This window comes from Neophocaena asiaeorientalis, unplaced genomic scaffold, assembly GCF_003031525.2.
Source record: "Neophocaena asiaeorientalis asiaeorientalis breed wild unplaced genomic scaffold, Neophocaena_asiaeorientalis_V1.1 scaffold240, whole genome shotgun sequence".
NCBI classification, from domain to species: domain Eukaryota; kingdom Metazoa; phylum Chordata; class Mammalia; order Artiodactyla; family Phocoenidae; genus Neophocaena; species Neophocaena asiaeorientalis.
Genome location: NW_020185331.1, coordinates 3,283,859 through 3,295,903, shown reverse-complemented (window position 1 = coordinate 3,295,903; position 12,045 = coordinate 3,283,859). Strand labels below are relative to the sequence as shown.

Here is a 12,045-nt window from a genome sequence, read left to right as displayed (position 1 = left end):
GGTAACCCTTCATCACATCATTTCCCTGATGGTTACATAACAGTTGATCCTGAGTATATATTAAAGTTAAATTCCTTAGCCTGTCACTCAAAACAGGGGTCTTCCAGCCCTCTCTCTAATTTTTTTGTTGTCTTCTTTTATCAGCTGGCTCTTTATCACCTCTTCAACTGCGACTTGCTATGCTAATTCGTATATCTTGTTTTTGTTTACACTTTCTGCCAGGTCCTTATAGGTCATGTTTATTATTTTCTTTAAGATTTCTTCCAGAAGGTCTTCCTTTTTTTATCTTCCATATTCTTTCTTTCTCCTGCCACATTATATAATTGTCCTATGTTGCCATACATTTGTGTTGCTCTGTTTTTGTTCTGAGAACGTTCATGAAGTATCTTTTTTTCCCCCATTAGCTTGTGGACCATTGCCATTTAATCCCATGAAGGACTGGAACTGTCACCTTTTGTACTCTTCCTTCCTACAAAACAAGCACTGTCAAAATAGAACAGTGAAGTAGGAAATAAATTCCCTTTTTTCTGTTGAGTTGTTTATAGTCTGAATAGATAAAACAATGAAACAATGAGCCCATAAAACCTTATATAATTGTTAGACTATGTGCTCATGTTTCTAAGTACCTCTGGAACTAGAGAAGTGTTTTTGAAGATCTTGTTTTGTGTATAATTATAGAAGCAGAGAAGATTGCACAAGTGGCAAAAATTCGGTTTCAGCAGAAGGTGATGGAGAAAGAAACTGAAAAGCGCATTTCTGAAATTGAAGGTACCTCAGGGAGAAATGAGGCTCTGACCATCCTGAGCTGCTTCTCTGTCTCAGGGACTGGGTCTGGGTTATGGTGGGTGGTCTGGAGGAAGTAGCTGGCCTGATATTCTAGACAATTTTTTTAAAAAATTGCCATTGTGTATCTAGCTCTTTTGTTTGGTTTGTGACTATGGGAAACCCAGCCTTTCATTTTGCATCCTTAAGTTGGGGCTTATTTGTTCTCAGGCAAAGTAATCGGTTTTAAAGAATACACAAGATAAGAAACCCCACCACCACCAGTTTCTTTTCTACCTGTCAACCAAAAAAATAACCAAACAATTAGCTGGGGAAAAAAGAAGCCCTGATTGTCGTAGAGGCTCTCAAACTCTTGATTACACATAGTGGGATGTCGATGTTCTTAGCTCACCGTCTTGAATACCAAATATTCAACCTCTTTTGCTTATATGATGATGCTACCTATCATTCTACATTAACTGATTCTGAATCAGATTTAAAGGGGCTGGAGACAGTGCAAATAAATAGAGCAGAGCTCTCATGTCTGGACTTAATTATTAATACTTAAAGCCTAGAGCCTGGGTGGGGTGTGAGGCTTTAGGTGATGAGGGGTGGAGGAAAGAAGGAGCAACTTAAGGTGGAAAATGAAGTGGGTTCAGACGGGCTGAGAGTTAAACTTGATATTGACAAGAGTATTCCCCTTTGAGAAGGAGTTGTCTGGGGACTGGGATTTGAAAACTGCAAATGTTGTTTAATGCCTTTAAAGTAAAGTGAATGATTGGAATATCAAGCAGTGGATAAAGGGGCTTCTACTTAAGGTGGAGTCTGAACTCTTACCCAGCTGAGGAAATGGATCGCAACTTTGCTCTGTTTTAAACACCCTGACTGTTTTGCTTACTAGATGCTGCGTTCCTGGCCCGAGAGAAGGCAAAAGCAGATGCTGAGTATTATGCCGCACACAAACATGCCACTTCAAACAAGGTGACTGGCTCTCTGTGTCACTCTCCTAGTAATATAGGTTAAGTTTTTGCTTTCGCCTGTGGGGGTTCTAACACGATGGAGGCGATTTTATCCAGTGTCAAGGAAGGGTAGTTACCATCACACCCTCTAGAATTGGCCAGTCACTTGGAAAGACATATGTTGCACATTCTATGGGTAGAGAACTTTGTATAGTTCTTTATAAAAGTGGGGAGCTAGGACAAAGGCAAGCAGATATATAAACCCTGGTCAAGTGCCATAAATTCATCCATTTGTCCTGCTGTATAAGGGCTCAATAATCAGGAAAATTAAAGGTCTTCTCCTGAAATGACAGGAGTGACAGGAGAGGAGTAAAGTTCATTTAAAATTGCTTCCCAGATCAGGTAGACCTTTGGGGTAGATGCTAAGCTTGTTTAGAGCAGAGTTTCTCATCAGACATTCTTAGCATCTTGGGGTGAGATACTTTTTCATTATTGAGGCCTATCTCATGCATTCTGGCCCTTGGCTGCTAAACTGTCAGTAGTGTTCACCAATTATTTTAACAATCCACACCCCCCACCACACACACACATTTCCGAATGCCCCCAGTTGAGTACTGCTTGTTTGTTGGATTTAAAAAATACTCTAGTCATGAGGAATTTCATATGTGGTAATTTGAGAAAGGAAGTTGGGCGATGTGTGGGTGAACAATTTTTGAATAGGGACTGAGGTAAGTTTAGGTCTAGAGAGTACAGACCTAGTTAGTAGGAATTATTTAATTAAAAGTCAGCTAGAACCCCTTGTAGTCTGAGAAGGGAAGGATATAGGGAAGGATATGACCAAGGTTTATAAGGTTATTAATTATACAGTAGAGTGGAACAGAGGAAAAGTTGAGAAGGAGATTGCTAAGGTATATGATGCAGTCTGAAAGGTTAGAGTCAAGATTTAAGGTATAGACAGGGCTTAAACTTTTTCCATTTAGGAAGGAACAACATAATCTATATTCAGAAGTCTGAAGATACGGTAGCTTGTCAGAACAAGAGTTGTCAGTACTTTGAAATCCAGTGTAAATTTAGAAATAAACTTAACATATTGGAGGACACAACTCTATAGAAACAGAACGGAATTTGGTCAAGATGAAGGCAAGATGAGAAATTTCAGTTTCCAAACCAGTGATCCAAATCTGTCATGGGAAAAGCTGGCCAGGCACAAGTGTCAAGGCTTTGTCATTGATGTGAGCCTAATGCTGAAAGGGGCAGTAGTTTTATGCCATTCTGAAAAATGCTGTCAATGTGATAGCCACACTTCAAAGTGAGAGAGGGTCATTGGTAGCAATTCACAGTTGAGGAATGATATTCAGGAGAACAATAGGGAAAATCTGTGTAAGGAAAGAGAGCAGTGACTATTGCACCAAAGTGTTCTGATGCCTTTGCTCTTGTTTGCCTCTCACAGCACAAATTGACCCCGGAATATCTGGAGCTCAAAAGGTACCAGGCCATTGCTTCTAACAGTAAGATCTACTTTGGCAGCAACATCCCTAGCATGTTCGTGGACTCCTCTTGTGCTTTGAAATATTCAGAGGTTAGGACTGGAAGAAAAAGCTCTCTCCCCTCTAAGGAGGCTCTTGAGCCCTCCGGAGAGAGCCCCATCCAAAGCAAGGAGAGCACAGGTTGATGCAACAGGTGGAAATGTTCTCCCATATCAAGATATGGCCCAAGGGGTTAAGTGGGAACGATGGTTATACGACTTCAGATTTACAGAGAACTCATGCTCCGTCTGTTCTGCCTTTCCTGTGGTGGTCCTGGTTTATCAGCTGATTGCAGGATAGAGCCAGCTGTCTGGCACCCAGATGGTCTTTTCAGGTGCAGTTTTATCAAATATCCTGTGTATGTTCCTTTCTAAACTGGTACTCATGAATGAGGGAAAGTCTGATGCTAACATACTGCCTGCACTGGAATGTTAAACACTAAATATTTAACAAGCTGTGTTTTTCTAAGCTGAGATCTATTGGATAATGTTTACATTGGTCCCCGGGGAAATGTGTGCTCAGTCATTCAAGAGATAGGAGGTCAGAGAAAAGGCGGCCAGGATGTGGTAAGTGTAAAGAAGACTGATTATGCCAGGACCCAGGCTTTCTCTTTTGGGTCTAGTCCCAGCATTCATCCGTGTGAGTAGCATCTAGTCCGCTGAAGTTCCCCAGGAAATGATCTTCCACTTGAGCAACTATTTACTTGATACGATTTGCACCTTTTTGTTTTCCTAGAGTCAAGATGGTGGCCTGCTGGGACATGCACCTTGCCACCCAATCAGAGATTCTTCATAGAGATTCCTAATCATTAGTTTATTGCATTAGTAGGCTCAGAGATAGAGCTTAGTTTGAAGTTTTGGGTGAGATGAAACCTTTGCTTTGAACCAAAGCTCTGAGGGCCATACATACCCCTCCATGGGGTGATGACTGTCTCTGTCACTGCCCAGGCCATGTGTGACTAAGGTGCCTGGTTTTTAGGCTCAGACAACTCCTTCTATGTCACCTCTCAGCTCTGGCCAAGAGTGGAACAGGACTTTAACCAGAAATAGAAGCAGCATCCAGTTCCTAGCTGTTCACTGCACAGTGTTATCATAACTGCAGGAAGTTTTTATTTTTAAAACTGGATTTGGGGTACATTCATTTGCCCCGGTACCTCTGCCTGAAGGTCAGATCCTGGGGCTGCCATGGTTACTGGCCCACGGGTTCTCCTTCTCAACACTCATCAGGAGCCCACTGGGTGGATCAAGGAGTAACCTAGAAAGCACCCTTGGTCATCTTTGCCTCCTTCCCTCCTGGCCCTGAGATGCTGAAATCTAAGTTGTTCCGCAGCTTTCACCTCAACTAGGAGATCAGGATTATTCCACTGACTTCCTAGGCAGCCAGTGGATTTAAACTTACATGAGAGGATGACAGAGTTAGCCTGTGGCTCTGGGAGATCTGTTTCATCTGGACGTTTTTTTAATCTTAAGATTAACTTTCTTGAATCAGTGTGCCCTGTAGTTAGGCCTGAGTTTACGCAGTTTAAGACACCATTTGTGTTCACTGTGTTCAAGCCAGACAGAAAAGTCATGGGACCACTTCCAGAAACCTTTAAGCTAACTGTCAGTCTCATGACAGCTTCTGGGTTGTGCCAGACACTTAATACGGGAAAGGAGTCCCAGATTTGAGGTCTTTTCCCAGGGCCTTATCCTATAAAGGCATTTGTAATATGGAAAGAATAATTTTTTTGTTTTTGCTCATTTAATTATATACATTCTCTTTATGAATGAATTTTGTGTTCTCTAGCCCTTTTTAAAAGATTTTTGGAACTATATAATAAACTCTTTACCTGTCATATATTGTTGCTGCATATAAATAATGATTGTTGTGGGAAATCTGGATCATTGACCTTTTTTTTTTTTTTTTTTTTTTTTTTTTGGTGGTACGCGGGCCTCTCACTGCTGTGGCCTCTCCCGTTGCGGAGCACAGGCTCAGCGGCCATGGCTCACGGGCCCAGCCGCTCCGCGGCATGTGGGATCTTCCCGGACCGGGGCACGAACCCATGTCGCCTGCATCGGCAGGCGGACTCTCAGCCACTGCGCCACCAGGGAAGGCCTGGATCATTGACCCTTGTGCTTTCATTCCTAGAGATGTTTCCTGTTCCCATGAGCTAAAAACTGTTGCCCCAAAGTGATGAATATGGGTTTTCTTACAAACCACAGTCTCTGGTGGCAGAGTTGAGGAACAGGGAAGTAGCACTGTGAAGTTCTCAAGAAAGGACTTCTGCTTAAACTCTCCGTGGAATGTGCTTCCCTGTGCTCACTTGGGCTCAAAGTCTGCCCGCCCCCCCCCGCCCCACCTTCAGGGATGTTCCTTTTGGTAATCTTGAAGTCTAAATTTATATGTGAAATGCTACCTTTTTTAAAAAAGAAACTAAATAAAATTATTTTACTATCAGTGATTTGTGTTTTTCCCATATGTCTCCTTTCTCTGTTGCTTAACCTGCTCCTCAGGCTGTCCTGCCCATTTCAGCTCGGAGCCAGTTTATTTACTAGTTTAACTTAACTATAGACGCTCTCCTTTCACTTTTCCCAGAAGCCTCGTGTAAGAATTTTGAAAGCAGGATTTCCATTCTTTCCTGACTCACGGAATTTAACAAGGGGTGTTTTGATTCCTTGTGGGATGCAGCCAGCAGCAGAGGAGGGAAGAGGGAGGATGGAGCATCGTGCCCCTCGGAGACTGCCTGAGAGCTGAAATACTTACACTGAGGAGGGGAGGGGACATTATCCTGAGGTGGAGAAAAGACAAACTGTATAAATTATAACTGGCAATGGTATGATATCATTAACGTCACTAATTCAGATGTTAACCCAGGAGCCAAGGTTGGACCTGCTCTGCTCAAGCTCTCAACATTCCCTCCTGGGGACAACTTCACAGTGCTGTTGGGGCATCAGGGCTTGATAATTGGGAGTTCTGGGGAAAGCAGCCCTTTTACTCGGGTTCCTGTGGGATCCAACCCCATAGTATCCTACATCTGTGGCTACAAACCAAGGAAATTTAATTCAAACTAATTATCCTGTAGGCTTTTGGTACATCTTAAAATGAAGGGATTTAGAATTAAGTGATTTCTGCCTCTTGCTGTGGGGAAGGAATTCTGTGAATTAGACGTTGTGGCTTCTGATTGCTTTAGGATTAAGTCCCAAGTGTATACACACTGACCTCTCCAGCCCAAGTCCTTGAATGTACCTTCTTTCTGTCCCTTTGCATGTATTATTCCATCCACCTGGCCTACTTTTTCTCCCTTATAGCTCCAACTTTGCTAACTCCTAAAGAGTCTTCACTTCTTCAGAGAGGTCTTCCGGAACTGCTTGCTCAGGTCAGCACCCCACGTTTCCCTGTTTGTAACACTCCACACGCCTCACATTACCTGCTTAATGTCTGTTCTCACAAATGTTTAGCTCCCTGGGGGGCAGGGACTGTGACCATGCTCTTCCCTGGGATGGTATCTGTTGCTCATGCCTTGCACAGTGCCTGGCCCATATGAGTTGGTCAGTTACGTTGTGTGAAAGAACAAAAGGATGAATGTGAAAGGCAGGTAAGTGAGTAGTGGGGAAAAAAGGACATAGAAGTTAGGCTAGAGTGTCCACGTCAGGGCTTAGTGTGTAACCATGGGAAATTACCTAATATCTCTGAACTTGTTTACATATTCTTACAGAGCTCTTCAGTGGGTTCAGCAAGATCTGTTTATGCACCTGGAATAGTGATTTGCACGTGGTGTTTGTTGGGGTGCATTAGTTCACCCAGCCTATTGGAGTCGATATATGTTTGTCTCTGAGTAGCCTGTAAGTTCCTGTGATGGACAGAGAGCACAGTGCCTGATACATACAAGTGCATCAGAAAACACACATTGAATTATGTCTTCAGCAGCAGTGACCTAAGCTAGCTGGATTTTAAATCTCAACCGCAGCCCTCCAGGAACATCTCAACAAGCTGGGCCAGCTTCTCGGCTATCCTCTGGTCTCTTGTCTTTGTGTAAGCATTTTAAACTAATTTACTGTTAATTCATTGCTCACTCCCCCAAGTGTCCATTATTATATAACTCGGAATGACATTTTACTTGTTTTCCTTAGCACGTTTCTTTGGAATTAGTGCTTTTCATGTTTTTCTCCTATTACCTCTTTCTATCCATTTTTCTACCTTCCATCTGCTACAGGCTGAATGTGTTCCCCTAAAAGTCATGCTGAAGCCCTAATGCTCCATGTGATGGTATTTGGAGGTGGGGCCTTTGACAGATATTGGGTTAGCCAAAAGGTTCGTTTGCTTTTTTCCATAAGATGGCTCTAGTAGCACTCAGTTGTCTTTTTTTTTTTTTTTTTGCAACACGCGGGCCTCTCACTGTTGTGGCCTCTCCCGCTGCGGAGCACAGGCTCCGGATGCGCAGGTTCAGTGGCCATGGCTCACGGGCCCAGCTGCTTCGCGGCATGTGGGATCCTCCTGGACCGGGGCACGAACCCATGTCCCCTGCGTCGTTGGCAGGCGGACTCTCAACCACTGCGCCACCAGGGAAGCCCCCGCTTAGTTGTCTTTAAATTCATTCGAAACAATTTTGTTAGATTGTATTGTGACAGCTGTCATATCAGCATGCGTTGAAGAAAAGCTTATGAAAACTGGTGAATTTTTGTGTAGCCATTTTAATATTGAAGATGGAAGAAAAACAACATTTTCGGAATATTATGCTTTATTATTTCAAGAAAGGTAAAAACGCAACTGAAACTCAAAAGAAGATTTGTGCAGTGTATGGAGAAGGTGCTGTGACTGATCGAACGTGTCTAAAGTGGTTTGCAAAGTTTTGTGTTGGAGATTTCTCGCTGGACGATGCTCCACGGTCAGGCAGACCAGTTGAAGTTGATAGCGATCAAATCCAGACACTAATTGAGAACAAACAACATTATACCACGTGTTGAAAATCATTTGCACCAGCCTGGTTATGTTAATCGCTTTGATGTTTGGGTTCCACATAGGTTAGGCGAAAAAAGCCTTCTTGACCGTATTTCCACATGCCATGCTCTACTGAAACATAATGAAAATGCTCCGTTTTTTTTGGCTGCGTTGGGTCTTCGTTGCTGTGTGCGGGCTTTTTCTCTAGTTGTGGTGAGCGGGGGCTACTCTTCATTGCAGTGGCTTCTCTTGTGGAGCATGGGCTCTAGGTTCAGGGCTTCAGTAGTTGTGGCTCGTGGGCTCTAGAGCACAGGCTCAGTAGTTGTGGTGCACCGAAAACGTTCCATTTTTAAAGCAAATTGTGATGGGTGATGAAAAGTGGATACTGTACAATAATGTGGAAAGGAAGAGATCATGGGGCAAACAAAATGAACCACCACCAAGCACCCCAAAGGCTGGTCTTCATCCAAAGAAGGTGATGTTGTGTATATGGTGGGGTTGGAAGGGAGTCCTCTACTATGAGCTCCTGGAAAATCAAACAATTCCAACAAGTACTGCTCCCAATTAGACCAACTGAAAGCAGCACTCCACGAAAAGCGTCTGGAGTTAGTCAACAGAAAACACATAATCTTCCATAAGGATAACACAAAACCGCATGTTTCTTTGATGACCAGGCAAAAACTGTTTCAGCTTAGCTGGGAAGTTCTGATTCATCCGCTGTATTCACCAGACATTGCACCTTCAGATTGCCATTTATTTCGGTTTTTACAAAATTCTCTTAATGGAAAAAATTTCAATTCCCTGGAAGAATGTAAAAGGCATCTGGAATAGTTCTTTGCTCAAAAAGATAAAAAATTTTGGGAAGATGGAATTATGAAGTTGCCTGAAAAATGGCAGAAGGTAGTGGAACAAAATGGTGAATACGTTGTTCAATAAAGTTCTTGGTGAAAATGAAAAATGTGTCTTTTATTTTTACTTTAAAACAGAAGGAACTTTTTGGCCAACCCAATAATTAGGTTGTTAAGGTGGAGCCTTCATAAATAGAAGTAGATGAGATGTCTACTTATAAGAAGAGATGTCTTATAAGAAGAGATGTCTCGCTGGGCCACATGAGGACACACAAGAAGAAGGCCATCCGCAAACCAGGAGGAGAGCTCTCACCAGACACCAAATCTGCTACCACTTTGGTCTTGGACTTCCCAGTATCCAAAACTGAGAAATGAATGTTTAAGCCACCCAGTTTATGGTATTTTGTTATAGCGGCCTGAGCAGACTAAGACGCCAGCTATTTCAATTTTTTATCTTGAAGTATTTTTAAATCTTTCCTTTTCTTTCTATAAATATTTACTGGGTATCTAGTATGTGCTAGTTGCTGAGGCAAGAAAAAAGACTTTTAGCCTTGTGGTGGAGGGGGGTGCTGTTTGGATTGTACAGCAAATAAATAGGCAAGTATGATAGTGTGGTAAGTACCACAGCAGGCAGAACACTGGATGCAAGGAGTACTGGTGGGGGTCAACACAGCCTGGTGGTTTCTAGGAGGCAGTGTCAGATCTGAGCTACATTTTTAAGGGTATACAGGAGGCAGCCAGGCAACTGAAGAGAATGATGGTAATGGTGGAATGTGTTCCAGGCAATGGGAGCACCAGATGCTATTGTATTTTAAAATGCAATTCACTGGGTCCCCATGCCTCAACAGTGTCATGCAGGCAATTAACATGTTGTTTTTCACTGCAGGGTTCCTCCCATACTATGGAAGCTGCAGTCATTCTGCAGATGTATTCAACTCAGATATGCACAAGAATTAATATCCCGAGGGACAACCCTCAACCAATGGAAGAGAGGAGCACAAATGGTCAGAGAGGAGGTGACCCCTAAAACCTCAGTGGAGACAGCAGCCCTCCTGACACAACAGGAGAAACAATGTGAGCATCAAATTGAATACAATTCAAGTGTTCAAGTGCCTGGTATGTGCCAGGAAACCTAAAATGTGTTAAGTGTTGGACCAACAATGAACAAAACAATAGTGAATAAGACATAGTCTTTGTTCTCTTAGAATCAACAGTCTCATGGGAAGGTAGACCTTAATCAAAGAATTCCAACTATGATGAGGCTATACAAATGGAAAGAATGTACTACTGGTAGTGTGAAAAAAGAGAAGGGGGAGATAAAGAACGAGAAGGTATGCTAGCCAGTTAAAGATCAGGGAATAACAAAAATTTTACAAAATTTTTTTTTAATGAGCAAAGGATCTCAATAGACATTTCTTCAGAGAAGATATATAAGTGGCCAATAAGAACATGAAAGATGTTTAACATCATTAGTCATTAGGGAAATGCCAATCAAAACCACGATGAGATAGGACTTCATACCCACTGGAATGGCAGTAACAAAAAAGACAGACAATAACAATTGTTTGCAAGGATGGGGAGAAATGGGAATCCTCATACACTGCTAGTAAGAATGTAAAATGGAAAAAAAAAAAAGAATGTAAAATGGTACAGCTACTTTGGAATATGTTTTGACAGTTCCTCAGAATGTTAAGCAAAGAGTTACCGTAAGACCCAGCAATTCTGCTTCTAGCTATCTACCCAGAAGAATTAAAACATGTCCACACAAAGTGAACTGTATACTTTAAAAGGGTGAATTGTATGTGAATTATATCTCAATAAAGCTGTTACTTTAAAAAATGAAAGCTCACATGTGAAGCCTTATAACGTGAAGACCTCAGTTCAAGAACCTTCCAGGAATGGACCAAAGTTTAGTACAGGTGTAACATTATTAGTGAGAATAGGAGCACCAAAAAATGAGACTGGTGAGGTAGGTGTCAAGAGGGGAGAGGATCATGGTGGGCCTTCTGAGTCTTGTTACATACCAGTGATTTTTCCAAAGGTTAGAAATCTTTCAAGCAAAACATTTCAGAATTAAAAATTTAAAGCACAATACCATTTATATGAGCACCCCAAACTATGAAATAGGTATAAATCTAACAAAATATGTATCTACAGGATCTATATGAGGAAAACTATAAAACTTTGATGAAAGAAATCAATGAAGAACTAAATAGATGGAGAGATAGTCCATGTTCATGTATAGGAACACTCAGTATTGTCAGGGTGTTACTTCTTCCTAACTTGATCTATAGATTCAATGCAATCTCAAGTCAAATCCCAACAAGTTATTTTATGAATACTGACATACTGATTCTAAAGTATATATGGAGAGGTAAAGCACTCAGAATAACCAGTGTAATAGTGAAGAATGAAGTTGAGGCCATGACCTAACTTCAAGACTTACTATAAAGCTACAGTGATCAAGACAGTGTGGTATTGGCAAAAGAAGAGACAAGTAGATCAGTGGGACAGAAAAGAGTCTAGAAATAGACCCACATAAATATAGTCAACCGATCTTTGACAAAGGAACAAAGGCAGTATGGAGAAAAGATAGTCTTTTCAACAAATGGAACAACTGGACGTACACATGCAAATATACCACTCTGGTTCAGGACTTTCATGGTGAAAGGCAGGGAGTATATGGGAGTTCTGTATCTTCTCAATTTGGTGTGAACCGGAAACTGCTCTAGATATATAAAGCCTTAGTAATAAAAGGAAAAGTCCATTAAAAACCAAAAATTAAAAAAAAAATGCTTTCAAGATTTTTAAGCAGGGAAATTGATTAGGTAATTTTAAAACTTCCCTTTTCCAACATGTTTACCAGTCCACTCTGTTTATTCACTTGCTTTCAATGTCCAAAACATTAAAGTTCTAACTTTTCAAACATTTCAAAGTCAATAATTTACCTCATTGTGGAATGTCTGCAAACAATTCTTGCAAACAACTGAGCGTAAGCATCAGTGGACACTGGTTTCACAGAAAGTGCCGGAA

The 12,045-nt window shown here is 41.7% G+C and overlaps 1 protein-coding gene across 4 annotated transcripts in view; it reads left to right on the top strand.

The window, feature by feature from the left end:
- ERLIN1 (ER lipid raft associated 1) overlaps window positions 1–10,775 on the top strand; it is a 41,052-nt gene extending 30,277 nt beyond the window's left edge. The window contains exons 9-14 of one of the 4 annotated variants that reach the window (XR_003001807.1): window positions 679–768; window positions 1,664–1,743; window positions 3,172–3,206; window positions 6,535–6,602; window positions 6,942–7,258; window positions 9,899–10,035. Coding sequence is in view for 3 of the 4 variants with exons in the window: in XM_024735039.1 (XP_024590807.1) it covers window positions 679–768; window positions 1,664–1,743; window positions 3,172–3,206; window positions 9,899–10,148 (455 nt within the window). In the remaining variant the exon portion in view is untranslated. Of the gene's footprint in view, window positions 1–678; window positions 769–1,663; window positions 1,744–3,171; window positions 5,084–6,534; window positions 6,603–6,941; window positions 7,577–9,898 lie in introns of those variants that run through there. The other 3 variants (XM_024735042.1, XM_024735039.1, XM_024735041.1) reach the window with 3 other exon arrangements.
- The last annotated feature ends 1,270 nt before the right edge of the window (window positions 10,776–12,045 follow it).